Source organism: Achroia grisella, unplaced genomic scaffold, assembly GCF_030625045.1.
Source record: "Achroia grisella isolate CSIRO2021 unplaced genomic scaffold, CSIRO_AGI_Agris_v1 utg821, whole genome shotgun sequence".
Taxonomy (NCBI): Eukaryota; Metazoa; Arthropoda; class Insecta; order Lepidoptera; family Pyralidae; genus Achroia; species Achroia grisella.
This window is the reverse complement of record NW_026713035.1, coordinates 1,323,599-1,349,285: the sequence shown is the minus strand read 5'-3', so window position 1 is coordinate 1,349,285 and position 25,687 is coordinate 1,323,599. Positions and strand designations below refer to the sequence as shown.

Below are 25,687 nucleotides of genomic sequence, written 5' to 3'. Positions count from 1 at the left end.
GATATTAATGTTCTGTAAAACACCGGTAAAAGGCACGCATAGGTTTATCTTTGAAGCAGCAGCCGCTATTATCCATTGTCTATGTATCTAATGTACAGACTGATTCAAATATGGAGTGGTTGAATTAATTTTATAAATATATTTATTTATTAGCTAGTCGGTAATAATAATAACCTTGGACATTGCGAATTTCCAGACATCCAGCTAAACTGAGTTTGTTTTATTCTAATTTGTCTATAAGTACTATATGACTCAAAATCATACTCATGAATACAAATATCTGAACCGTGCAAGGAATCGTACCAGCGACTATCCGAAGTAAGACAGTAGTTTGCTAAACTGCTACGCAACCGAGACAATCACCAATTATATTTATAAATGTACGCACGCATACAGTCGCGTCAACTACATAATTAAAAAAAAGTGTGCTTGTGATTGAGTGTATCATTTTTAGAAGTGTTAATGTGGCAGATGTGTAATTTTAATATTCAGCGTAACTAATGTGTCATTTAAATACGTAAAAACTAATAATGTTGTCATGTCAAAGAGAAAATCACACTGTATCTACACATGAGTACACTAAACTGAACTTCGATCGTCAACATCCGACGTGACAAGGTCATATTCAATACTTATGTGACGAATGTTGGAACATTATTTTATAATAATATATGTTCAGCAGTCAGTTTTTATTTGCAAATACATATATATATTAACCCCCGTTGTAGTAGAAAGTGTCATAACGTTTTGAGCCTTTTAGCTGTGTTTGGGACTTGTCTTGTCTTTAGATGGTTTTTAAATAATTGACTTAAACTTATTTTATAGCACGTAACATTTTTGATAGAAAATAAGAAATGATAGAAAGAATTTCATTAAAGAAATAACGTATCGCCTTCTACCGCATAGTAGAGCAAAATTATTACTTTGATAGTAAACGATATTATATCATCACTTATTATAAGTAGTTGAAACTTTGAAATATCATCGGTGTCGTATCTTCACAGCCTTACTAAGCAACCCTAATAAAATAGGTATCCCTCTGTAATTGGCGTAGAACTTCATAATATACCATAACCACATGTAACGATTGTTAGAACAGCTGCAAGTAGTAATGGCTAATTACAGACGTAAAGCTAACAAAATGGGACCTACAAGAACATGAACTATGAATGAAATTTGTTTTTAATTTTTATAATGTCACTGGAATAGCAAATAAGCTGGCGGGTAACCTGATGGTAAGTGGTCATCGCCAATATATATGTAACGCATTATGGATATTAAGTAATTTTCGTGCCCCTCATTTGTTGCTATACTGAAGAACTAAGGTGTTATGTATACATTCTCTGTAATATCAATTGTATTCCATCATTAAATAAAGTTCAAAATAATATAAAAACACGGAGTACTAGAGGTTTAATTCCAATATCCTAAATATAAGACAAGATTGAATAAGGCAAATAAATAAATTGAATAAATCTGAACGGAAATCGGATCTTTTTATAGAATAAAATGATTTAAATCGGCAATTCTGTCTGTCTGGGATTATATAATAAAATTCTATTATTAAACAGTCCTTTTATATTGTCCGTATGGATGTTGTCCAAACACAATGACATCAAATATAACGTCGTGTTGATATGTACATAAAGAGTTACTATTTAACACCATGCCACTAGTTCATATTCACCTCTGTTTTAATGTTATCGTGTTACAATGGTTTACAAAGTTATTACTCTTTTCTGTTTGGTTTTGTTAATATCTAATGTGAGTATTATGAGTACACATGTCTGATATAGAACTCATTATGGAAACAGTGATTTATTAATTAGATATATTATGATTTTAGAATGTAACTGATTAAAAAAATGCATACTTTTATTATTTTGTTCAAACAATTCGGTACATGTAAGAACACCATAAAATTATTCCATAGATTACTTACCTTAGGAGAATACAACTATATCTATACCTTTAGGAGAATACAACTATACACACTTTAAGTATATTAGTGATGGAAGTTTGAATCGAGGCTAGAAAATTTTATGTTAATGGAACATTATTTAAATTATTCAATTTTTAAATATTGGTGAAGGAGAATATTTTTTATTGACATAAATATACAATTCTATTTTATTTGACTAACAAAATATTCTATTCAGAAATATTAATAACATTACTGAACTCTTATAAACATCATATATTATGGATTGCTTTTTGTATTGCGATTTCTTGTCTTATATGCATAATAATTTGAATATCTGAAATAACGCTTACTTATTCAAAGGGATGCCTGATACAAAATAAGAATTTTTACCATATTTCTTATATTTACTTAGGTTAATATTCAATATGAAGATAAGGGAAGTAGGTACGATCTTTTGACAGCACATGCAAGATGTTTGCTTTGTAACGGAAACACTTGGGGAAAGCAATTCGGAAAGTATTATGTTTTAAACAAGCAATCACAAAGACAGTCATAAATGCTTTAAAAATAAATCTTTAGTCATTATTGTAGTACTAAAGGAGACATCACAACTGATATGAACAGGTAGTACTTATCTGCCAGGAAAATCACTAGTCAACACGAAAGATTTGTGGCTTTTTATTACCTATTTGTATTTATAATTTTCTACCTAAAAGAACGATTTTGTTGTAATGTAATATTCAACAAAATCGTTATTTTAATCATTTATCAGTGTTTCATTACAACAGAAATAACGATATTTCAAGAGCGTACTCATAAAGTTCTATAAGTATTCTATAGAGCAATATAGCTTATCTCTGATGTTTTAATTTTGATTTTATATTAATTGTAAGTAACACAATTCATTAATTTACTGTCATGACAACAAAATTCGTCAAATGCTGAAATTGTTCGATCCAAATTTAACAAATATTTAAACTTATTTTATTTTATTCTATTTTGACTCTACTTTTTTACGTATTAAGTCCACCACCACAGACTTGAGACAATAATTACATTATTATTTAAAGTTTTTTATTTAGTTTAAAGAGTAAAGAAATAGAATACAGCTTTCAGTTGTGGCTGTAAAATCTGGTTTTGATTGAAAAATGTAATTAAGAGTTCTTTATAACAATAACGTACCTACTGAATGCTCACCAAAAGTAAAATGTATTCAACTAAAGTCTATAAATTAAACAACACCCATATTAATTCATTATTTATACATTATGGACACATTTTATACTTGCAATTAAAAAAGGATCATGACATGGTCTGCGTTAATTGCTACGCATGTAAATTTTGACCAATTTTAATGTAAAGTTTGAATAATTAATAATTTTCGGTATCGGTGAAGTCGCTAACTGAATTTACACGATGCAAATAATTCTATAACAAAATTTAAAACAGTATGTAATTGTAATTGCGAGAAAATTAATGAAATTGAAATATAAATAATTTTGACGGCCTCGGTGATCTAGCGGTCTAGCACACTGCTTTACGTCCGATGGTCGCAGGTTCCTCGCAGGACACAAACATTTGTATTCGTGAGTATGATTATTTGTCTGGGTCGGTCTGGGTATTTTCTATGTATAATATATATGTATTTACGAAAAAAATATCTATGTATTTGTATCAGTTGTTTAGAACCCATAACACAAGCTTTAGCTAGCTTAACTTTGGTCTAGATGGCGCTGTGTGAATGTCCTGAGATTATTATTATATTATTATTATTATTAAAAATTAGTTGGTTGTATATTTGCCATAATCAATACTGTTTATATTGATTATGGCAAATATACTCGCAATACTTGTATAATTAACAAAAATTGGAAAATCAACTGTAAATGCAAAAAATAGGTGGATACTATTTCTGTAGAAGGTACTAGACTTGTCATCATTGATAGATAATATTACAGGTGATTTTATAACAGTATTTATAAGAAAATCATCTGTAATATTATCTGAAGTAACTATTCTTGCCGACGATTACCGGTATAGAGTCACTGTGCCATTTATTTCTTCAAATGATTAATGTCCTTCATGCGCTGTATATCGCAAAATAATGTCTTATCAGTATTTATAATGTATGTATAAGTTTATGATGTAACAGAAGTATTATAAATCATTTGTTTATTAATTATAAACAGATGATTGATAATAATTTGCGGAATATTATACACTAAAACAAAGGAAAATAGGAATTAAAACCGTACAGCATATATTCACAGGATTTTAATTTTAGTATACACTTATTTTATATTCTTCTGTTAGATCCGTATACAACAATGAAAGGGAATGGAATGCAATGTATTTTATATTTTTTTAGATTGCAGCCTTCGTGAAAAGAGATGTATCGCCTCCACAAACAAATGTACTGCAATCCATACAGGCAAATGTGGACGAGTTCAGAAAATGTGTTGACCAAGTTCTGGCTAATTCGGTAAATCAAGTCAGTACGCAGCAACTACAGCCGATATTCAGTGTCATTGGTGATCAAGTCAATAGAGTTTCAAAGGCGGTAAGGATATTTTACAAGTAATCTATAAACAAACACAAACCAGAATACAATAACCACTGTTATCTCAGATGGCAGGAAGCAAGCTTGCCGCGTCTAGGATAACTTTTTCGTTTGATCTCTTTGGTTCTAGGGTGAGATTCAGGATAGTAAATTCACGGCGCTTTAGTATAGGTTAGTGAGAACCTGTACTAAAACATAATTTACATGGAAATAGTTTCATCAATAGTTTCACTTGTAAATAAATATCTAATTTTTTTTAGTGTATCATTTAGTCGAAATAGTTTCATACTCAGTATGAGTATTAAACACAACTTGATATATGTATGAATCAAATTTAATCATATGAAGTAGCGTGAAACAATTGTCGTGGAAGTTTTGGTGTTAACGGAGCTGAAATCAATTCAGAGATGTCGTAGATTTTACCAAATGGAACTAATGCTAACAAGCCTTCTTTGGCATCTAGTTATAGTTTCGTGAGATAAGACTTAAATCTCTAAAGTATATAACATTTTTTTTTAATAGATAAAGATACGGATAATATTTATAAAGCTATATAGATATAATTATATGACTAATTTTAATAGTTAATTATTCATAATTATATTGTTCATCATAACTTTAATATTTTTAATGAAAATAAGAATTTTAATAAATAGGTAACTAATGTAAGCCCTATTTCTTAATAAATTTATATATACTTTTAATGTAGATACATTTATCGTTAAACAAAGTCACAATTAATTCTTAATAATATTTAAATCGATGTTCGTATATTTCAGATTCAAGACCTGACTGCTCCATCTCCAGCTTCTAATGCAAATTAATTTATAAAATATAAACTATTAATGTATTTTGGATAAACAATAATATTGATCCGCGTTATATTAATTTTGTGGATGAAATTTTAATGAAAACCAATTGCCTACCTATAATGTAAAATTAAACTTCTTTGAATTTTGTTAAGAATAATATATAGTATAGACATATTACTTTATCATTCCATTTAGTACAATCCAACATGTGTTTATTTTATAATCGACTTCAAAACAGAAAGTACTTAATATATTTTGTAAGCATACGTAAGTTGTGCTTCATCGATTTCAAAATCAATTTTGTCGATTATTTTTTAATAAAAACAACTTTGAATGCCTTGTAATTAAATATCACACTTGAAATCGTATTTTTTGTATCAGTATCAAATACCAAATTACTCATACAAAAATATTTAATTTAGAACTCCTGCCAGAAAATGAGTGTAACTTACAAAAAAGTCGCCAGAAATATTTTCTTGCTGTAACTTTTTCACAAACAACCTGATCCCAAGGGAGGCCGAGCAAACACTTAAAATTGGACCCCCAGTACTAACAATTCGTTTGCCGAACCCTATTTAAAGTATTTATGTAATAGATGTTTTGTCCTAAATAAATAGTGGTCTACAAGCAAGCTTTATAAAGATATTGTAGAAATGTGATGTCTCATCACAATGCTTTAGTGATCCTGTGGTTTGAGGACTTGAAATTCATGAATCGGATTCGATTTCCGCTCTATTATAATTTATCTTTACGTTGGGTCTTTTCGGATCAGACAGAACATGATGTATATGAATACTTACATAAATGAAATCAGGAGTAGTTGTGAGGACATATTTAAAATAAATTAGATATTCGTTAGTTATAACTTATATAATACGAATGATGTAAATCGATCTGGAAACGAATAATTCTGCCGATATGCTGAATGCTGGACCAACTTACTGGATTGAGTTACACACTGCTTCTTCTTTTTCACTGTCTTTTCTACTTAAATGCCACTAAGTGATAGAAATGAAAAAAAAATATGCAATTGCAGTCAGCTAGATTGGTTAAAATTATCGTCTGTGATAAATAATTTCAATCAAAGTTCTGTAGCATTAGTCAATAAATTTACGGATACCGTAAGTACTGTGTGTCAGGTAGTCTTTCTTTGCGAAATTTAGTAATGCTAGTAGAAAAAACTACTGGCACGACATTGCCGTACTCAGGTTAACGGTTGCCCTACCCATGGTTAAGCATGAGTGAGGGCAACCTCGTTGAATCGTCGAGGGAGATAGATACCATAAATTTATTCATGTTAAGACCCGATTAAAAGTTAATAATTAAAATTAGATGTAACTGCAGTTAACTAACTTTCTCAGATTAACTCAGTTTTTATAAATAAATAAAGTTCAATTAAGTACCTACTTTTTATGTTAGTTTATAATGGTAACAGGATTCATAACCCTTATAACTTGATGTGTTTTGTTACAATAAAGTTGGCAAACAATATCTAATTGTCATTATTTACAACTTAACTTTATACTTATTATAAAATGTTTATACTTATTAACAAGAAATATTGTTGTTATGATACATAATTCATTGCGGCATATTTCATAGAATTCTTACTCGTTCTTATCGTAATATTATAAATAGATGAAATCTGTTTGTTGATCTGTACGTAGGAAGTAATTTTACCGAAGTGGAGGTATAAAGTGGTCTGCGTGGGTATAAAGAGATATTTTATCATAGAGACACAGATGAGACAGATGTGTCTCACCTATTTCTGCCGCCGCGTAGTTTATTTTATATATATATTTATTTTTATATTTATTTATCCTTTATTGCACCATTTAAAATAATGTACAATTGATGAGTTTAATGCCACGTGGCATTCTCTACCAGCTAACCATTGGGGTAAAAACAGAAAGCGATTGAAGGGCAGTAATGGGAAAAGGCATACTATTTGTATTTACCTAACTTAGGTATATATGTCAATAGTAACATGCTTATATAACAATAGTATATATGTACTTAAATACTTGCTATAAGAGGTACTATATATATATATATATATATACAAAGAAATTACTAATATATATCCTATATAACAACGGAAAGCTGTTAACACTCATCCTGTTGCTTCAACATATAATTATAAAGTTTCCTTTTGAATCTTGCCTTACATTGTGTTCTACGCATACATTATACGCATATATTGTGTGTAGGTTTAAAATTTGAGAAATGACAAAAAATTTACAGAGCATGCTGTAGAGTCATGGTACCTTAGTATTCTGAAATGGCAATGTATTAGGAGTTTCACGGGCGTAACACGACGACGAGGCGACGTGATATCCGAGATACAAGTTTATAGGCGATTACCACTTATTATTAGGTGTTTCGTATTTGCTGATTCAATTTCATTAATTTTGACGGGTTACCTAAACCTCTAGACCACTGTCGCCCGCTGACCGCTAGTCTAGCGGTTAGCAGAACATGATTTAACACAGTTTACTTCCGATGGTCGCGGGTTCGATTCCTCGCACGGTGCAAAATTTTTTATTCATGAATATGCTTGTTTGTATTGGGCTGCGTGTTTTATGTATTTACAAAAAAAAATCTAAGTATCTATATCCGTTGTCTAGTGCCCATAATACAAGCTCTGCTTATCGTGGGACTAGTTGGCGTTGTGTTAATTGTCCAGGGTTATTTTTTATTAAAAAGTGGAAGTATAGAAATAAAGTGCCTGATAACATACAAAATAGCGCCACATATTAGTATATGGACTTTTCTGTCCTTTTGTTCTTCACCACCATACTTACGAACACATACTTTGTACTGTATTAGTATGAAGATTAAGATCATCCGCGTCTGACTGTCTAGCCGCTACCCACGAAGAGTGAGAGTGGGTTCACATTAAGAGTCTTGATGCAGTGGTTTTATTTGAATTACTAATATACTTGAGCATTTGAAGAGGGCGGGCGTAGCAACCATTGGAACGGCATTTCCGACACAGGCCGTTCGGATAATATGAGGCCAGGTTTAGGCAGTATGTACAATAGTTATGAAATTAATTCCTGCGTTTTATAGGACTACTATATTACTATATAATAATAATATTAATTCGACGGACAATACCTTTACTTATGTAGGTACACTTTTATCAGTTGTGTATTCTAAAGTATGTTAGGACATAAACATAGTTTTATCTGCTAGAAATAGCTCAATTCATTGTAGTCCATAATACATAGGCATGTATTCTATGCCTATGTATTATAGGCTACAACGAATTGAGCTATTTCTAGCGGAAAAAATTAACTCGGGGAATTTTCATTTTGCAAGTCATCAAATAATCAGTCTCCTAACAAGCAAGTCCGAATCGTTGATAAGGAAGCAAATATGACCTGACTGTTATCCAAAGCATTGATAAAGAGTATTTTTAGAGCGAGATTTTTAGTCTGTCGTCTGATCCCGTTTCGTTCACTTGTAGAAGCAAAGTATACCTTACTAAACATGAACAAATTATTGATTGTCCTGTTGGCAGTATGCCTTGTTAATGTAAGTAATGGAAGCGTTTCATTTACTTATTAAAAGCATCTTTAAATTTACTTTTAAAATAACAAGATCATAATTCGGCTTTATTTCTAAATCCGGATAATCATCACTATTTTCCAATTAATATTCATTATATTTTTTTTAATTTGCATTTAAATATTTATATTAGAATTTTTGCAAGTGTCTTAAGTCGATGTTTTTGCAATGTCGTGAAATAATAACAGTGAAAAGAATCCATCTTAGACGTAATACACTATTAATACTAAAACATCATATTATACAGGTACACGCATTTGTGAAACGCGATACAGCAGCCACAGCATCCAATGACGACGTCTTGAAAAATCTACAGAAACAATTCGAAGAAACCGCTAAGAATATTGGTACACAATTCCAGAGTACATTCGACGCTGAGAAATTAAAGAAAGAATTAAATGACGCTATAGAAAGTATTAGTAACACTGTAAGTATAATAATGCGTATATCCGTTTACATTTATCCTATAAGTCCTACAAGATTTATATTACAGTAAAAAATGTTAGACTTATTTCAAGTAGTGTATATAAAGTATATACACTACTTGAAATAAGTCTAACTAAACTACCTTCTACCCTTAGGTACTTATTATTCATTCATCCGTCTCCCTGTATAAATCAGTTTCGTCGTCATTTTAGCGGATGTTATGTGTTAGAATTAGTATAAAAATCTGAAATAATAGTACCTATATATAATGGAAATGAACGTGTTCAATCGTTTGTTAAGTTTAATAATAGAATACCTATTATTTATTAAGAATTGAAAAATCGGGAAACTAGCTTTGAAATAATTTTGAAGGCTCCTCTTATAGATGTAACCGCTTGACAATAACTAATATCTATTTTAATTATTTTCAGGTAAGCCAACTGACGAAGAAAAATACATCGAAGTAAAATAGGGTCTACACGAATATTTAAAACTGCCATTTTAATAGTTATAGTTGAATACTAACAATAATGTGAATATTAAAACACAAATCAATAATAAAAACAATAATACATTCTACATATTGGATAAAGTTATTTTTATTTTAGTAATAACATATGTTTGTTTTTCTTTATAATGTTGTTTTTACAACATAGTACTCGAATATACCTGAAAGTGAGTTATTACCGTAAGACTTGCTACAACCAGGATACAGGTACAAGGTACGTTGAAACAAAAAAATCGCATTGTTTCAAAAGTGCCACATTTTTTTTGGCATGATAACCAAACAAAATCGGTACTGTTTAAAATTGCCGATAAATATGACTGAATTGGAAAAATAATATTAAATGGGTTAGCTAGTAGCGCATCAGTAGTCAAATTATATTAATTTGCATATTTATATCTTTTCAACATGTGTAATACATTGTTATTTTTTTTAATAAAGAGTAAATAAAATTATACCGAACGTCCCGTACAAAATTAAATTTTGAACCACCAGATTCTATCGACTATTTACAGTGATGAGGGTTGAGTAAATGAAATAAATCTCTATTAGCATATCCCACAGCACTATCTAGTCTCAAACTAAGAAGCGAGGATAGAAAACAAGAAACACCAGACTAGTATAAATAATCAATTGATATACACCTTCATATATTCGTATCATATGAAGTTCAAGCCCGTGATTACCGAAAACAAGGGTATATTATGTTCACTATATAACTACGAATGTGAATATTAGAATACTTTAGTCAAAAAATACCAAATAAAATAGGTACCTAATTACCAGAGACAGGATGCAAACATAGTCTAGATTCGTTGCCTATGTATTATAGACTACAATGAAATAATAGTTCAGTAGATAAAATGAACTCGATGAATGTTCATTGCATAGTCATTAATTAATTAGCTCTCCTAACAAGCAACCCGGAACCGGTGATAAGAAAGCAAATATGACCTGACTTTTGTGCAGAGCATAGATAAAGGGTATTGCTAGTGCGAGAGTTTTAGTCTGTCGACTGATCCCGGTCTTTTCACTTGTACAAGCAAAGTAAGGAGAAGCAAAAGAAACAAAGATGAACAAACTACTGATCGTCCTGTTGGCAGTATGCCTTGTCAATGTAAGTAATGAGACATATCTATTATTTTTGCCTACTTTTATAATATCCTTAAATATCCAGCTTCTATCTTCTTAGACTCTATCGAATATTTATTAATATTTTATACTATTTATATTCTTTATTTTATACTACGGAAGATCTTTATATTGTTTTAATTAATTTGCTTTACTAAACTAATATTTATAATTTTGGTCACTAATGGTAAACCATTACAATTGTTATTACTTCGTACAGTCTTAAAATTAATAACTTATTAGCTAAATAAATTTGAAAAATATGCTCATAAATAACCACAGAATCTGCTATCAAATGATAATATAATACACGGTTACGCAGACCGTTATTATTATTTTTGCCCTTTTTCTTTCATGTGGGCATTATTAGTGCCATTGTACACATATTTCATTTTTCTTTGATTTATTTACTTTTTCAATTAACGAGAACTTTTTTTGAGATGCAAACCAATAAAATATATATTAATCTAGTACAAATGTACACGTACCTACCTAACTTTCGGTTTGTGTACTAAATATTTGAAAGCCAGTATTTTTATGAAATTGTGTGGTACAAATAGTAGCAGTAAAAAATCAACATCAATGCAATAAGTATAACAGAACTTAAAAAAATATCGTACAGGTACACGCATTCGTAAAACGTGATACAGCAACCCCAGCGGCCAGCGACGATATCTTGAAAAATCTTCAGAAACAATTCGAAGAAGCTTCCAAGAATTTTGGTACACAAGTGCAGAATGCGCTCGACTCCGACAAGATTAAGAAGGACGTCAATGACTTTATTGAAAACTTAAGCAAGACAGTAAGTAATGATAATATATAATTTCACATTTGTCTCAATATATAATATAATTTAATTATATTTTTTATATAAATACTTTCAATATAATTTTCCATATTAGTTGTGTACCGCGATGACGTCCCTGTGAATTCGAAGTAGAAGGCATTATATGTTAATTTAGGATAATGTCTAAGTAAGAATGATCACATTGGGGTTTTTAGTTAGTAAGAGTCCGGCAGTACCCGCCTACCTTCCCCGGATATACCCAAAGTTAAAAAACGGGTAATGTAAGTAGGTCCTCTTATTTATCTGAATATTTCCAGACTATAAAGCTTAGATAGACTGTTCGTCCATCTGTCCATCAGTGTGACACTCCGTCGTTAGCATGTGCGAGCATATAGTTTTCTTTTGTATATTCGGAATGGCAAACATGTTGACGGTCCACTTGGTGATAAGCGGCAACCGTCGACTATATACATATTTTTTTATACTACGATGGTGGCAATCAAGCATACGGCCCATCTGATGGTAAATGGTTACCGTAGCCTATGAACGCTTGAAACACCAGGGGTATCACATGCACGTTGCCGACTCTTAAGAAAGCTTAATATACCCTTCTTGAAAAACTCCATGATACCACTCATACGTTGCCATGCTGTTCCTGTGATTTCACTACCTAATCTACACTCTCGAATCGAAACACAGTTTACAGAGCAAGCCGTTTGGTATTAAAACGAGATCGTACTTATCTTTAAACATTTTAATTATTTGTGTGTACTATTTTGTAAGTATACTCAAATATACAACAAATAAATCATGATTTCCCTTAATTTATTTTAATTTAATACAACTGAATAAACTAATAATTTTAAAGAATTGAATAATGAACGTTTGATGTGGTATTTCTATTATTTTATATTTGAAAACACGTCTCCTAATTCACTGAAATAAAGAAACTGAGAACTAATCACTGTCAGAAACTATCTCATTCAGAATTTTTATTATTTTCAGTTGAAGGAACTGGGTGAGAAGAAAGAAACGCCCAAGTAATCTAATAAGTACAGAAATGATTGGAAATTACCATTAGTTAGTTGAATACTAATTAACAATGTGATGAAATGGCGCTAAAAATATTGAATAATTTGTATATGCATTAAAGTTCGATAAAATATCAAATACTATTATAATACAGATAAATAAATTAATGAAATTTAAATATTTTTATTTTAGTAATATAGATCAGTCGTCTAACCAAATGATATTACTCGTTGTGCTCCTTAATCCACACAATGAAGGTTTTTTAAGTTACAAGAACAGTGCCTGTAAACGCATTATAGCACTTTTTGTTTGTGTAGAGAGCATTAATGTAGTACATAAGTAGTAGTAAAGAAACCAATAACTAAGAAGACCAATTTGCAATTTAGAAATTTACATAATTTGAGATTAAAACCCGACGCGATTTAGCTGACCACGCTCAATTATGCGCACCTTTAATGGAACGAATATAAAACTGAACAGTAATTTCAAATTCATGTTTAGTTTAATACTAACTAGCTACTCGCACGGGTGTACATATATTATAACCTTTCTCTTGAATCACTCTATCTATTAAAAAAAACCGCTTTAAAATCCGTTGCGTAGTTGTAAAGATTTAAGCATACATATGAACGGACAGACAGCGACAGCGACTTTGTTTTATACTATGTAATGTAATGAAGTAGATTAACTCACATTTACCATCTAATAAATGTAAGTAACTATAAGTTGGGCCTACCTATTTTTTTTTATCAAGTATAGTATTTACAATAGTATTGGTTGGTGTATATTTAAATAGTAATGAAGCTATTTTTAAAATTCTATTATCTTTAAAATTCTATAAGAATAATAAAAATATGACTACATTACTGTTATCCTTAGTCGATGCATTGTTACCTATCGACGTCTCAGTGGATGCAACATAATAACGCTCCATATTTCGTTGTATATATATCTATACTCGCATATGAATCCAATATGACTATATCGCAAATCAGATTAATTTGGCTTGATATCAATGTTTCCATCAGCGGAGAGTAAATGAGGAACACAAAATTTATACAAAAAATGTTTTTGATATCGGTTACAGTCGAACACACAACTGCCGATTCTAGGTCGTAGTAAAAATCACTAATCATTGCACGTGAGTTTTTTATACAATAAGTAAATATTTAAAATCGATGAGTGTAATTTCAAAATATCTAATGATAAAGCTATCCTGGTGTAAGTATTGTAATTTCAAATTATAGAAATTTACACAGAAAATATTTTTTATAATAATAATATGCCTCGTAACAATATAGGCCACTTTAACAATAACAATACTGTATTATAAAAACAATCGAGGTTCAATATTTGCGTGAATGTTATGAAATAAATCTTATCAATGCTGATTAGAGTCCGCAATAACTTCAACTTTAACCTCTGATAATATTCGCACTGTACCAATATGACTTTGAAGTACTTATTTAGCACGTTAATATATATTTAATATTTTATATTATTTAAAAAAAAATATATATTCTATGTATATTATGTGTGTACTTATGAACAAAAATGTATATGCTCACTTTGTGCGGATTATCCTGGGTTATAATTATTATAAAAAAATACTTAATTCAAATTTGTTACTATTAAACAATAACAGCAAAGATATTGTATTGTCTCTAGTGTATCTAATCTACTTATCTACTGCTAATTTGCATATTATTTATAATCACCTTCTTTTTCTTATCAGCATAAATTCATAATAGTATATTTTCCTTACTAATTATATTCATGTTTGTATTGATGACTCGTGACAGGTGGTGTAGAATTTTTTTAGATGAGTATGCAATGAAGTGCCGGCCTTAGGGTATACGCGGGCGGAGAACTCGTGGATTGCTGGAGAGATCTAGTGGAGATCAACAAGGCATAGTACATAGCCAAGGAACCAGTTGTATCAGTTATTAATTATAATCGTTTTCCGTCTAAGCCGCCGAATCTACCTGTGTAATGAACCCTAGTAGTAGGAAGAACTATAAGTGTACGAGTGTGTCCTATCTGATAACATAAGAATAGTAAATTTTATTATTATTTAGAATTCCTGTCCTGTCGTCGCAATAGACATACAAAGAACTTATTTTATATTTTAGATTGATATTATACATCGTTTTTGCTACAATGCATGCTGCATCCTGATTGTAAATAACAAACAGAACTCTTTATAGAACTTTGAGAATAAGTTTCTTTCTCACCTAATAGAATATTCCCTCTGGTCGCCAACTTGTGGGACTGTTGGCTTTAATATGCATAGAAGCAGGTGGCCGATAAGCCTCTCTACAAAGCCTGACCTGATCCTATTTGAGTCTCGGACTCTACCGTCTGCAAGGCTTTTCTCAGATTTACACCAGTTCCACTCGGTTAATGTTTTATGAAATCTTGAAGATAAATTTATTTTCGAGTTGTGAAATGGCAAGGAACTAAAAAGCACATTTGCACTTAAATCTTTTGGTGTTTTCAAAGTACAAAATATAAAAGTAATAAATCGTAAATGGAAAACATTATTTTTACATCTGATTATCTATTTATTTGGCTTTCAATTTATTATGTGACCTTTTGCGTGTACATACATTTTTATCATACTTATACCAATGTTTTTATTCATTTTGTTAGGAATTAAAAACCTACAAATAATATATGGTTGATCTCAATGCATACCAGTTACTTTGAAATCGTTTCCCTTGCAGGTATTTGTTAGTGATAATAAAATATCTGATTACTACTGAAACCAATGCAATACCAAATTGATAAGGTTTTATTCCTGACTTTATTTGATGATCTTCAGATCCAGTTTCAGACCATTTTATGATTATTTTAACATCGTGTTATCATTCTAATAATATAAATGATTTGCAATATTTCAATATATGTGTAAAGTAGTATGGAGAGTCTAAAGAGACATTAAAAAATAAGTATTAACAATTGTGTTCAGTATTATGTACTATATAATACATCGTTTCTATCGACCCTAATTGGAGATAGAGTGTTGTAATACGACATAGAAGAACTAGATTTTTAATGTTGTATTTTGTAGGTTTCTCGGTTTAAATGTCCGTCAAGTAAGAGTTTTTATAAAACAATCCACAGGAAATTAAGATAAATTGTGTACGTAGGCAAAGTCAAAGAAAACGGCTAGTAAGAAAAGAAATTGTAATTTTATTCCATTTGTGTTTCATTAAGCGAAATAAAACTGTATACTGTAGGCTGCTTATAAATATTTAGGCCAAGAAGCTACGAGTAAGAAGTATTATTCAATATGCATGTAATCCACGATAAGCCGGTCCGCCGAAGCCTACTATATCCCGTTTGAGCGTTTTCAGGCTTCACGTTCATCTTCCGTCACAGGAGATAGGAAACTGACATTGTATATTTTATCATGAAATAACAACATTAAATTTTATATTTATATATTATTTTTTTATTTAGTATCTATATATAGATATATAATAAATAAGGAAGTTTACTTTTTACTCAAATATTAATGTCTCATTTAAAACTGTAATACATATTCAGTACATACATATACAGTCTTGATGTTTATTTTTTTAAATTCTGTATAATGCAATTAAGATTGTGAAGTGGCTATGTTTTTATTAAAAAATACAATTGTCATATTTTGTAAATAATTCAAAACAGAAGGTGAATAAATTATTTATATTTTTATATTTACTTTAATCTATTCTGAACCAATTACAATGGTTCTTAATACGTCCTGTATCCTAAAAATATTAATTATAATATAGCATAAATATAGACAAAATAAAATTTATAAAAAAATAAATGTGTCACCCATTCCCATTACACATCTAAAGTACCTTCGGGATTGATCGATGGCTGGAAAAATGTATAAAATAAGGAATTAAAGGTAAGAAAAATGCAATTTAAATTATACTGACATAAAGTTAATATCTTTTATGTATAATTGGACTGCCTATGAACTAAAATTATAAGCGTAGTTGTATTAGTTTTACCAATAAGTAGATTGGTTGCAGTAGAAAAATAAATTTTCTTTAATAAATACTCTTTTGTAGTAATCCCGGAAATATATGTAGATAAATATGTTTCTCTGAATCATTCAAATGTAGGTATTTGTTTCCAAGCTACAGGAGAATTTCATGGAAATAGTGCGCAATGATTTTTTGAATTATCATATAGATAGGTATATTCGTTTCACAATATTACACGTGTCAAACGAAATGTAAAATAAAACTTTGAGTGAATTTAAAATTTATTTTATCACGAATAACTGTAGTATTATATAATAATGTGTTATATAGACATATTGAAAATTCTGTCACATATCTCATAAAACTACATGGTATAATATATATTTGGTGTTGTAATTTTTTTTATTATTATATTACATAATTAATATTTTATAAACTATATACTATGTTTTCGTATTGCGCGACAATTGTTCTTGTATATATTTATAAAAGTTGAAAATATAAACATAAGTCTAAACCAATATGCTACTAAACCAATATGGTAAGTAGCCATCTCTTATACTAAAATATATCATGATCATAACATCATCAAGCGACTTTTGGGGTACTCATGTGTTGTTATTCCAGATAACTAAGGTATTATGTCCTTAAGATTTCACTGCAATATGTCAACCTACAGCCACAGCTAACAAAGCATGGTGTCACGCAAATGACTTTGTACTAAATCTACCTCGTTAAAATAAATTCACAAAGCAATTTAAATGTTATTGTTTATGACTGTACTTTGTAGAAATATACCAAATATGTAAAGTTGTTCGACAATTTTTCAAATATAAATGTGACAATACTTGATTTGAACAATTGATTTAGTACGATTGTGTGGCATTTATACCATACCATAATATTGTAGCATAGTATTCGTACATATTTGCAACATGTTTTTGTAAAAACAAAACCGGGCTTCTTGCCAAGTCTCTTGTTTTTGTAGTCTTACTTGGCGGTGTATATCAGTTGTTAGTGGAGTTATTAAAAAAAATATATAAAATATATATATTTGTACACTGAAGTGATTTAATGTTATATTAATTATGCTTTCATTCCTAAATATTTTCGCTAAAATTAAATAGAATTCGCTGATTATTTTTTATTTAGCACAAATAATTTGTTGATTTGCATTTTCTGTTCTAAAACGTATGTAAGGTTTCGTATTTACGACTGTATTAAACTCGATGCTGCGTGCAAAACCACGTTTTTCACGCGAATTGTAATAATTAGTTTCATTAATGGAGATTAGTTGAAATTTACACAAATCTTCACAGTTAAAATAATAAAATGAATCTATGTTTCCAAGTTTTAGCGTTCTAAGTATAGTATATTTTGTTTTACATTGATAGTGAGGATGTAAATGGTAGTTTGGTGTTGAATATCATATTTCTTAAGCATATTAGCACACTGGATATCTACATTATGTTTGGATTTCAGTCGAGCGTGCGGTGGTATGGAGCCAACTCATTATTGGAATCGAATGAAAGTTAATCCAACTTGCCCTGACTGAACTAATATTGGAAAGGAGCGACTGAATAATTTTAGTCTATTTCATTATGATCCTGTAAACCTGTTGTGTGTAATAAATAGTAGAGTAATCGAACACTGTATTATTTTAAATACATCGACATGGCAGGCTAATTAATATGAATGTCGAATTTAATTATTTTTGAATTTAATTTGTAGTTTTGGTAGAAAGGGTTAAAATAAAAAATAACTAATTGTACCTTATATTTCTAGATGAGGTTTATTGTCGAAATTGTTAATATTGTATTCAACAACTGACATCTCCAATTTGAAAGATTTTTGAATAAAACGTTTAATTGTCCAAAATGATATTTAGTCATTATAAAATTATATTTGTAGAAAGGGTTAAAATAAACATTGGATTAATATAGGTCTAAGTGACGACAAGAAATTTCAGATTTAATACTTGGATTTTATGGTCAAGTTTAGAAAGCCCGAACAATACAGTAAGATATATATTGTTCCCTTGTATAGTCTTAAAACGAATTTATAATAGAGCCAGTATAACCTATAACATGAGGATCAGTAAGTGGAAACTAAATTAATCACTTCATGCACCAATGTTTTGAAATGATGATCAAACATGCCTTGTATTCCAAATCCAAACAATAGAATTTTTTAGTTTGAAAGTTATTTATTGCAATTGATTTTATTTGCAGTTTTTAATAGAATGACACGGAAAATCTGAATGCCTAGTTGTGGTATAAAATTTCTTTAATTGTATAAAATACAGTAGGTATTTATATATTTTATACCTATATATAGATTACTTATTTATGGTTATTAGACGTAGACTACCTAGATTCTAAATCTTATTATCCAATCCTGTCAGACACTATTAGAAAACTTAAAGCATTTCATATCAAATTTTTAGTAGTAATTATTGTACATCAGAAATATAAAAGTAAATTTAACTTATATTTTATAATTTTACAGAATTTCAGTTGATAGGGAATCTACAAAAAAGAAATAACTATAATATTGTATCGGACCGAAAAATAACGTCCTCCACGGTAGAAAGAAAATAAGGCGACATTCAGACATCTTTTACAGCCTCAAATCAGTATGACTGTTGATGAGTATGCAGCAACATTTCCCGCCTGTAAAGCATTTCTCATTTGTATTTTTCTGTGGCATCTAATAATATTATGTAAATTATATGACATTCACTGAGCGGCATTTACGTTACACAATTTGTGTGTCATTTTAGTGCGCCATGGTAATACATATAGCAAATCTGCGTAATGCAAACAAATTTGACACAAAACGACATGTAGTAATTCTCTTACAAAGGTCATGAAATATATATATGTTTGTTCGTTCTAAGGGAACGAGATATGAGTTATCAACATATATAAGTCTACTTATATTACATTTTATTAAAATGAAATAGATGTTATATTAAAAATAAATGAAAAATTTTCCGTTTTTCTTTTATTATTTTACATCAATGCATAAAAACAGGTTTTTACACTATATCTATCGCTTTAGCCCTTGTTCTAGGGATTAAAACTGTTGGTTTATATTGTAGTAATACTGGCACATAAAGCGTTTGCCGCGTTTTGTATAATTCACGCTTCTAACGCCTTAGTTTATAAAAAATATATAATGACAAGTGTCGTTTATTCTATTTGTAAAATATTCTTTTACCACATTTATAATGTTAACTGTTTGTATTAATTAATGCCACACAATCAAACACAAATCATAGATAAAAATATTGTGAAAACACAGGTTAAAAAGGAGTGTATATAAAATGATTCACGGCTTTGTAATAAATAATACCGTAGCTTACCGTAGTATGTAACTGAGAGCGTAATTTACGTTGTTTCCAAGCGTTCGACTGACACAAAAGGACCAATTTGTATCAGTGTCTATGTGAAATAGTTTTGATGACGCAAATCTCTTTGGAATCCGATTTTAGAGCCGATTTAATAGAACGAGCTTGAGCGTCCGTTCAAAAGCGGTAACTATTTCTATGATTTAGAACTATGATACAGTATAAAGTGATATTGTCCATGTTTATTATAATCCCGGGATTACAGTACAAATTCTGTAAAGCTATATTTCTCAAAACTTAATACATATAACAATGGTACCAGACTTTGAAGACATCTTAACAAACATTTTAATATAGCGCAAATACAAGTATACCAGCCATATATGTATACTTAATTTAAATGTATTTACGATATATAATTAGACACCTAAGACATGTAAGAAAGATAATAAAAACTCTCTAGTTTTTAATGAGATCGATTTGGGCATGTGAACGATTGTCGGTTGAATTTTGACGAAATAGATATAGAATGTAGCAGTGGATGTATCTATATACCAGGGGACGCTCAAGATAACCTATAATCATTGTGTTGTCTCATGAGGGAATCAGTTATTTTCAGGAATCGCTGTACATATATGAGGCGAATTATGTGAATGCAGAAAGAATTGTGTGTAGGAAGAAGTCAAAGGCGCTGAATTCTCACTGCATATTGTAAATGGTACTGGTGTTGTGTTTACCAAAAATATTGAATTTACCAATCGTTGAATACGTATAGCGGTATCTATCAAATATTCTTAGATATACTTAGTTTAAGTATACTTAGATACTCCTAGGAACATAATGTTACTAAATTTTATTTCTATTGTATTTTACTAAAAATGGTAAATTTAATATAACTAGTACCACACATTTAATCCACTTATAAAAACCGCTCACGTTTTTCACGAAGGGTTTACATGCATACACACTCATTTTTTAGCATAAAATATGTCCATCTCTATTGATATAACATAATACGTTGCCGGGGCCAAAATTTAGTATATTCGGATCACGTGAAACCCTTTCAAGATCGGGATAAGTAATGAAACATTATACGATTCGACGACGATGCGATTTTGTGAGGTCATTTGGAATCTAGAGGCGAACCACTCATGATGCAGTTAATAAGGTTAATTTAGGTAGTAACAAATAAATACACATGGGAATATCATATAACTCTATCTACTTCCATATTAAGTAGAGCTTGTATTGTGTTATTTTATATACATACTTATACTAAACTTACATATATACAAATACGAATATGATAAACAATAAGCGGTACAACAGGGAATTGGTAAAAATGCTTTTAAATTAAACCTTAATACGATTTTAAATTCAATGCCAATTTTATTTTTCAAAGTTTCCAGAAACGCACCAAATAGAAATTACTTTTGCGGTTTCATTTGCATATATTTTTTTTACAATTTAGTAGTATTTTAACATACATAATAACCGTGTTTATGTTCAAAACTTTAAAAAACCTCCTGGACCTGGATATTATCCCACTATGGTTTAATAGGTGATAGTTACTATGTGGGAGTGACTAAGCCAAAAAAAGTGTCACAAGATACCATTTTTAAGAAGATGGTTCATGTTTTACATTCAAGAATTGTCCTTTCAGCAAGACTTTTTCAAGCTCGATCCATCCAAGATTGGTGGAAACGAATGTTCCGGACTTCATCAAAGCTGAAGATTGGCCGTCATCTAGTCGTTTTTCATCCGCTTGATTATGATTTATAGTCAGTTTTAGAAAGTATAGCTTGTTTTAAAAGTAATAATAAGTCCATAAAGCAATCCATAAGATTGTCAGGAAACAATTTTTCTATGTAAAGAGTGCGTGCCACTAATGGTAACTGACCTCAAGGTTTTAAGGACTGTATTGCAGTCAATGAAGATAATTTCGAATAAGCATAAACTAACACTTTTTTCCTTGTAATAATATTTATGGTAAGACTAGGTATGAAATATTAAACACACAATGTGTGAATAGAAGTAAAGTTAAGGAGACTATATATGAAATCATTGTCATTTATAGTACAAAAAGATACCACCTAAATAATATCTGTAAAATTAACTTAAACAATGGTTTCGAGAACAGTTATTCTTACAAAATATTGGTTAGAAGAATAGTTATTCTTATTTATATTCTATCACTCTATGACGTAGCAGGGAAATAAAAGGATTTACTTACGTCTGTCAATAAAGCTATATGTGCCCACGAAGCCTGTTGCGTTGTTCTGCTTCAAGCCAGTATGGAACTCCAGCACCAACGCCGGCCCTGGTGAGTACAGGGCTGGTGGTGCATCGGTCCTGCTGCCACACAACTCTTTGGCCCAGGCTGAACGCTCACTGATTGCACCAGGTGGTCCCGGACCTTGCACTTCCCAGTACACTTTCAGATAATCACCACGGACGCAGCTGTAACAAGAAAACAATTATAAATATTAGAACATTAAGGAAATGAAACAATAATAAAATTACGTTTACCTACTTGTAGCTGCACGGTGAAAGTGAAAGAATGGTGAGACGATATAAATTTATTAATATTATAATATTCAAGATCATGATTATTATTTGTATAGGAGTTTAGATCATCATCATCTGCTTCTCCCTTATCCCATTCATTTGGTCAGCTTAATATGTTTTTCACTTTCATTTATTCCTGTTCACAGTCATTCGTTATTCACTCCCTTCCTTGTCACATGGTCATTCACACAGTCCACCTATCTTTGTTTCAGCCTTCCTCTACCAATATCTGGATGGTATCCACAGTTATGTAGATGGGAACTTAGGTATCAATCATAAATAAATCATCGAAATACGTTGTACAAGAATATCGTGTAAAATATAGTTTAATTTAATTAATTTTATGCAGTTACCAAACTATACATTTTACTGTATTCTGTCAATAAATATGTATAATATGATCTGTTGTAAAAATCGTTTGATGGTTCCGTATTCTATATAAAACTTTAAGTATTAATGGCAAAGTTACTTATCTACCGATTTTGAACATGTTAGTGACGATATAAAACATTTTATCTTAATATCAAAGATTTTTGGTCGTGCACGATGACTGTAATATTTCAAAATGAACAGGCATTAGTGTCATTGTAAGGTGGTTTATTGAAAATCGGTCGCTGAAAGGCGTTACACTGTCTCGATTTTATGATACACTGCTCTTGAAGACTTTAAAATATCTTATGGAACAACTTTTAGTTATGTTTAAAGGAAATTAAAATTTTGCGAATACATTGTTTTCTAAAGTATCTTTAGACTAAAGCAGCAATCTTCTTTTAAAATAACAAACGAATTTTGTTACATTGCTAAAAGCATAAAAAATTTGGGTGTACTACTACTACATACTGTCAAATTTCAATTTGAGAAAAAATAATTACCTACTAATGTGAAGTAAGTATATACTTAAACAAAAGTTAAAAAAAAAAAATGATAAAGTAGATAGATTATAGATACCCAGAATATATATATCTTATACTATCTATGAGATATGTCCAGTACCAGTCCAGACCAAAATGTAATAGATATTTTATTTCTTTTTCAAAGTACGAAAATAGACATGTTTCAAGATTTTTCGCTATACAACCCTCATGAGAGTACAGGTAAAAGTTTTACTTCACATGCTCTTTCCATTACATGTTAGAGCACCGAAAATATAAATTGAAATATTGTTTGTTTTATGAACACTAAAATTGCAGTTTTCAATGGTTTTCTATTTGATTTAATTTACGAAATATTACGGTGTATTTTAATTTTATTTGGATACTCATGTATGATCTTTAAAGATACATTAATTTGTTTGATCTCATCTACATATTTTTTTAATAAATGCCAAAATATATAATATAAATTAGAAATATTTTATTCGTGTGTTATATACATATAATCTATAATAATACACGATGCATAATTAGTATTAAAACATCAATTTAAAATTGCATAGTGCATCATTCTTTATCAAGAACTAGATTTTGAATTTATACAAAGTTTGAAAAAGAACGTGAAGCATGCACATTAAGTGATAATAGTAAGTGTCCCAGTCTTCTGAACTTCGCACAGTACTCTTAAATCGTAGCATTTTATCCTCCCTCACTCATCAATCTTACGCATACACGATGGATACGGGTGCTTTTTATGTTGAGACACTGCGATTAATGGACATAATAATCTCCTATTATTCCCGGATATACTTACTATCAAAGTCAGATATTCTGTGTCCACGTTCCAGTAGAAAATATGGAATTATTATCTTATGATATTAACATATTTTTGATTTCGTGCAGCTATTGATGTATTTTGACATATTGACATGTTTGTCTTGAACATTTGTGTAGAGTTCATTATTGTATGTTTTTAACAACCGATATTAATTATAATCGCCTTATTGGAATAAGTCAGGGATGTTTTTATTTTAATAATTTATCTACTACTATTATTTATATCGTCTTTGAAGAGTCTGAATACTTTGATGAAGATATGTTGTTATTTTATCTATAGGCTCAGATCAAGGTAAACTGGAGTTATAATCTTCAGTATTGATTCCAAATCTAGCCAAGACCAAAGCTGTCTTTGTGTGTCAATTTACATTTCTCTGACTGACTCTCCAATGATGCAGGTATCCGTATCAAACCGAAAACTAATCCGAGAGATGGCGTTTGGTTCGCTTCCTGCCCTGTTGGATTCAAATATACTCTACAATATGGGCATATCAAGTGTTACGTCTATGAGATAGAAGTACTAATAATTAATCTCACTACTTCATCTGTAATAATAGTCATGACTGTCTATTTGCATATATTGTAATGTGGACTCCAAAAAAAATATATAGATTGGTACAAGGTGGCTGTAAACAGCAAATATTTACAAGTATAATAATAGATGGATGGATAGCCATCATTTCAACCATATTCAGGAAGAACAAATTCCCATAGTACACAGATGAAAGTATGAAGATCGAATGGATGTCATTATAAAAACGTCAGTTTTCCTCCAGTAGCATACAGTCGCTATCTCGACAAACCATCGTACAGTGACGAGCTATATTTACCAGAATCCTAACCTAACTCAATCGGTCACGAAATGACAACTTTCTTACGTTGACAGGATCGAGATCGTACTGTAAACGGTTTGCTTTCAATCTTGTTATAATATTATTCTGTAGGAATACTTTATATTCAGTCATCGTAAATAGGTATACAAGATGGATTATGAACGGATAATTTTGTATATTAATAACTTAATTTTGTACATTTAAAAGAATGAAAGGATATTTACTTTTTTAATACAAAACAAACAAAGAGGATGGAAAATAGAAACGTGGTATATAAATGGTTGCTACATTTGCATGTATTTTTTTTATAATAGTTTATACAGTCTAATTCGGCTAGTTTCTTTTGAGAGAAGTTCGCAAGAAAATCATCTTGAATATCACTTACTAGGTTAAATATAGTATTTATAAATATATATGTTTAATATATTTAATACATAAAAAATACCGTTCCTGAATCACTAACGACACACACAGTCTACACATTGGTAG

At 30.1% G+C, this 25,687-nt stretch overlaps 4 protein-coding genes across 5 annotated transcripts in view; 3 read left to right on the top strand and 1 right to left on the bottom strand.

Moving 5' to 3' along the window:
• LOC131852079 (suppressor of lurcher protein 1) overlaps positions 1 to 25,687 on the bottom strand; it is a 286,739-nt gene that overhangs the window by 85,332 nt on the left and 175,720 nt on the right. For both annotated transcript variants that reach the window (XM_059202698.1, XM_059202699.1), the window contains exon 5: positions 22,322 to 22,548. In XM_059202698.1, coding sequence (XP_059058681.1) covers positions 22,322 to 22,548 — 227 coding nt within the window. The remainder of the gene's footprint in view (positions 1 to 22,321; positions 22,549 to 25,687) is intronic.
• Positions 1,706 to 5,339, top strand: LOC131852081 (uncharacterized). Its single transcript, XM_059202701.1, has 3 exons — positions 1,706 to 1,764; positions 4,293 to 4,484; positions 5,264 to 5,339. Exons 1-3 carry the CDS (start codon positions 1,714 to 1,716, stop codon positions 5,306 to 5,308), a joined length of 288 nt encoding a protein of 95 aa, XP_059058684.1. The 5' UTR covers positions 1,706 to 1,713; the 3' UTR covers positions 5,309 to 5,339.
• On the top strand, positions 8,719 to 9,885 carry LOC131852083 (uncharacterized). The gene is made up of 3 exons (XM_059202704.1): positions 8,719 to 8,836; positions 9,117 to 9,296; positions 9,727 to 9,885. The coding sequence occupies exons 1-3, from the start codon at positions 8,792 to 8,794 to the stop codon at positions 9,760 to 9,762; spliced, it is 261 nt and encodes an 86-aa protein (XP_059058687.1). The 5' UTR covers positions 8,719 to 8,791; the 3' UTR covers positions 9,763 to 9,885.
• Positions 10,793 to 12,771, top strand: LOC131852082 (anionic antimicrobial peptide 2-like). The gene is made up of 3 exons (XM_059202703.1): positions 10,793 to 10,917; positions 11,554 to 11,733; positions 12,724 to 12,771. The coding sequence occupies exons 1-3, from the start codon at positions 10,873 to 10,875 to the stop codon at positions 12,760 to 12,762; spliced, it is 264 nt and encodes an 87-aa protein (XP_059058686.1). The 5' UTR covers positions 10,793 to 10,872; the 3' UTR covers positions 12,763 to 12,771.

Excerpts from the sequence above, each read along its gene's own strand:
- LOC131852082 (XM_059202703.1), top strand. The coding sequence starts at position 10,873 with ATGAACAAACTACTGATCGTCCTGTTGGCAGTATGCCTTGTCAAT. Across the intron at positions 10,918-11,553 it reads TGGCAGTATGCCTTGTCAAT|GTACACGCATTCGTAAAACG; the intron begins GTAAGTAATGAG and ends AATATCGTACAG. Across the intron at positions 11,734-12,723 it reads TTGAAAACTTAAGCAAGACA|TTGAAGGAACTGGGTGAGAA; the intron begins GTAAGTAATGAT and ends TATTATTTTCAG.
- LOC131852081 (XM_059202701.1), top strand. The coding sequence starts at position 1,714 with ATGGTTTACAAAGTTATTACTCTTTTCTGTTTGGTTTTGTTAATATCT. Across the intron at positions 1,765-4,292 it reads TGGTTTTGTTAATATCTAAT|ATTGCAGCCTTCGTGAAAAG; the intron begins GTGAGTATTATG and ends ATATTTTTTTAG. Across the intron at positions 4,485-5,263 it reads TCAATAGAGTTTCAAAGGCG|ATTCAAGACCTGACTGCTCC; the intron begins GTAAGGATATTT and ends CGTATATTTCAG.
- LOC131852083 (XM_059202704.1), top strand. The coding sequence starts at position 8,792 with ATGAACAAATTATTGATTGTCCTGTTGGCAGTATGCCTTGTTAAT. Across the intron at positions 8,837-9,116 it reads TGGCAGTATGCCTTGTTAAT|GTACACGCATTTGTGAAACG; the intron begins GTAAGTAATGGA and ends CATATTATACAG. Across the intron at positions 9,297-9,726 it reads TAGAAAGTATTAGTAACACT|GTAAGCCAACTGACGAAGAA; the intron begins GTAAGTATAATA and ends AATTATTTTCAG.